General features: G+C 40.6%; 1 protein-coding gene across 1 annotated transcript in view; it reads left to right on the forward strand.

Moving 5' to 3' along the window:
* The window catches only part of LOC101855150 (inactive ubiquitin carboxyl-terminal hydrolase MINDY-4B), a gene marked incomplete in the record, with an annotated part of 23,906 nt that extends 21,600 nt beyond the window's left edge, over nt 1-2,306 (forward strand). The window contains 2 exon segments of the mRNA XM_013089204.2: nt 369-462; nt 1,556-2,306. Coding sequence (XP_012944658.1) covers nt 369-462; nt 1,556-1,604 — 143 coding nt within the window.
* Nucleotides 2,307-2,609: the final 303 nt, after the last annotated feature.

Genomic DNA, 2,609 nt, shown 5'->3' on the forward strand with positions numbered 1-2,609 from the left:
GATGGATGGATGGATGGATGGATGGATGGATGGATAGATGAATGGACGGATGGAGAGAGAGATAAATGAATGGATGGCTGGTTGGGTGGATGTATGCATGGGTGGGTGGGTGGATGGATGCATAGAGCAATGGATTGGTGGATAGATGGATGGATGGATGAAATGCATTGCTGGGTAGATAGATGGGTAGGTGAGTGGACGGGTGAATAAATCGATGGTGGGGTTAATGAATAGTATAGACAGATGGATGAAAAGACAAATTGATGGATGGAGAAATAATCGTTTATTTTAAAGTCCCTTTGAGTCATTCTATAAGAACTCATCTTCTTTATGAAATATCCTACAAATAATTTCTTTTATTCAATCAGAGACAAGGATCGGCCGCCCACGACCAAAGACTGGACTAGCAAGGAAGGAAGCAGAAAACAAGATACCACCTTTAGAACAGTGCATTATGACAAAGTAGGTTGTTTTCTGGTCTGGTGTCATGTATGAAACACTTTTTTTTCCTTAGTAAATTCATCTTATCTCCTTCATAAGAAATCAGTGGGACCTCTGAATTGTCTTCAGCTTAGCCGGGTTTTGGTTTTAGAGAATTTGTCAAACAGAAGGAAAAAAAAGGAGGATATTATTTTCTCTTGATTTATGTCTGTTTTCGGATTAAACATGTGCTGGACATTAACCTTTTCTTATACATAGTAGAATTGTAATTGGGCTGATTCATCGATGTCATACTCATAACTGTGCCTGAACTGCAACAAGGAACTGCTGCTTTTTCTTTCCTAATCCTTACTATTGTCATTTTCCTCTACTTCTTTAGTCTGTTTGTCACATTCTTGTGACCCACTATTTCCGGGATGCCTTGATAGTCAAAGCAAACTTTGTGCTGTTGAAGCTAGAGAGGTGAGCAGGGTAAGTCTGATTCCTTGTAAGGACTTCTCTGTTGACATCCACCCCTAATGCAGTTGCGAGTGCCGTAAAACCTCTACTGAAACAAAGACAGGTGCAATTTAAGTGGACTGTACTATACATGCTTTATTGGTAGGCCCCACCCCATGAGAAGAAACTGACTGTCTGGTTTCCCCAGCTTTTATGACACAAAATATATGTAACATAAATAATATGTAACATCGTGTCGACACAAATACATTAATATGCAATGTAAACACATATTCCCTTTAAGTAGGGTACAAAAAATGTATTATACGTACTATTGTAAAGGACTTTGTGACAGAATGGATTGGCTCTATTTTGAAAAACTTTTTGAAATGTTTTGTTTGTTTGCTTTCTCCACCTTCCCCATTTCTCTGACGTTATTTGTGGATGGGTACTCTGATGTGGTTTGCTCCTTCTTTCCTATCGAAAGTCTATCGTCCTTATCTCCCACTTTTCTTTCTTGTGTTTGTTACTCTCTTGTAAAACCCTCAATCTCAGGCATAATTTATATGACATGATTGTGCTGCAAGTGCCTTGAAAATGTTACAAAAACACAATATATGACTATGTCTTTCTCTACTCCCCCCCTCCCCCCCAACCACCTTCTCTCACCCCACAGGTGGTATGGGGCAGATATCAAATGGAATGGAACACTGCCCTTCATCTGAGGTGCTACTTAGTTCTTGTGTGTGTGTATGCAGAGACTGAGACAGAAACACCAGCTTACAGTAACCCTGGGAGATGGACCGCAAGGAAAATGACTGAGAGGAAGGCCTGACAAACTATGTAAACTCTACATACAAACACATATTTTGGAAGCAGTCTGCTTGAATGAACAAAGAGGGGTTGTAAGGTGGTTTGAGCATAGCTGTTTTTAGCGTGGACATTTTTTAACAACGTCTTCTGAGAAGAGACAGCACTGTGAAAACGTGAAGAAAATGTCTTGAAATTGGGTTCCATGGGGAGTTTTTCAAGACTCTTCACTTTGTTCAGTGCTATCAAAGATGTCATCGAATTTGAAGGTTCTGTTTCCTGAATCACCCAACAGTGTTAACGGGGTATTAAATGCATTCTGTTACATGTAACTACCTGCCACTGAGCCTGAATGAAATTGCCCACTGTAGGTTTTTAAAAGAAAAGGAAAAATACAAACAGTTCATGGCCAAAACCCGGATGCAGAGTGAGATAGGCAATGATGATGATGCGGATCATCTTGTCCTTAAATAATGTGGTAAGATTGTTTCCAGATTGGAGTATCTCTAGCTTGTGTCTTATAGAAGAAGGTTCTACAGTGCAAGGGGGATACAGAGCTGAAACCCAGAGAAAAATGCTATGTTAAATATTGAGGGCTCCCTATGAAAAGCAAAAAACTTAAATTTGAAGAAGTTTTTGTTAATGTGTGTTTCCAGAGAGTTGATCCGTATTATAGTAGCAGTATGTTGAGTGTTCTTCCCCCGTCCCCTACTCCATCAACTCTTCCCCCACCCTCTCTTTCTCTTTCTCTCCCTCTCCCTCTCCCTCCCTATCTGTCTCTTGTCCCTCTCTCTCCCCTTCTATCTCTTCCTCCCTGTTTCTCTTTCCTTTGCTCTCTCTTTCTCTCTCTCTCTCTCTCTCTCTCTCTTTCTCTCTCTCTCTCTCTCTCTCTCTCTGTGTCTCTCTGTCTCTGTCTCTGT

This window comes from Aplysia californica, unplaced genomic scaffold (genome assembly GCF_000002075.1).
Source record: "Aplysia californica isolate F4 #8 unplaced genomic scaffold, AplCal3.0 scaffold00894, whole genome shotgun sequence".
Classification (NCBI taxonomy): Eukaryota; Metazoa; Mollusca; class Gastropoda; order Aplysiida; family Aplysiidae; genus Aplysia; species Aplysia californica.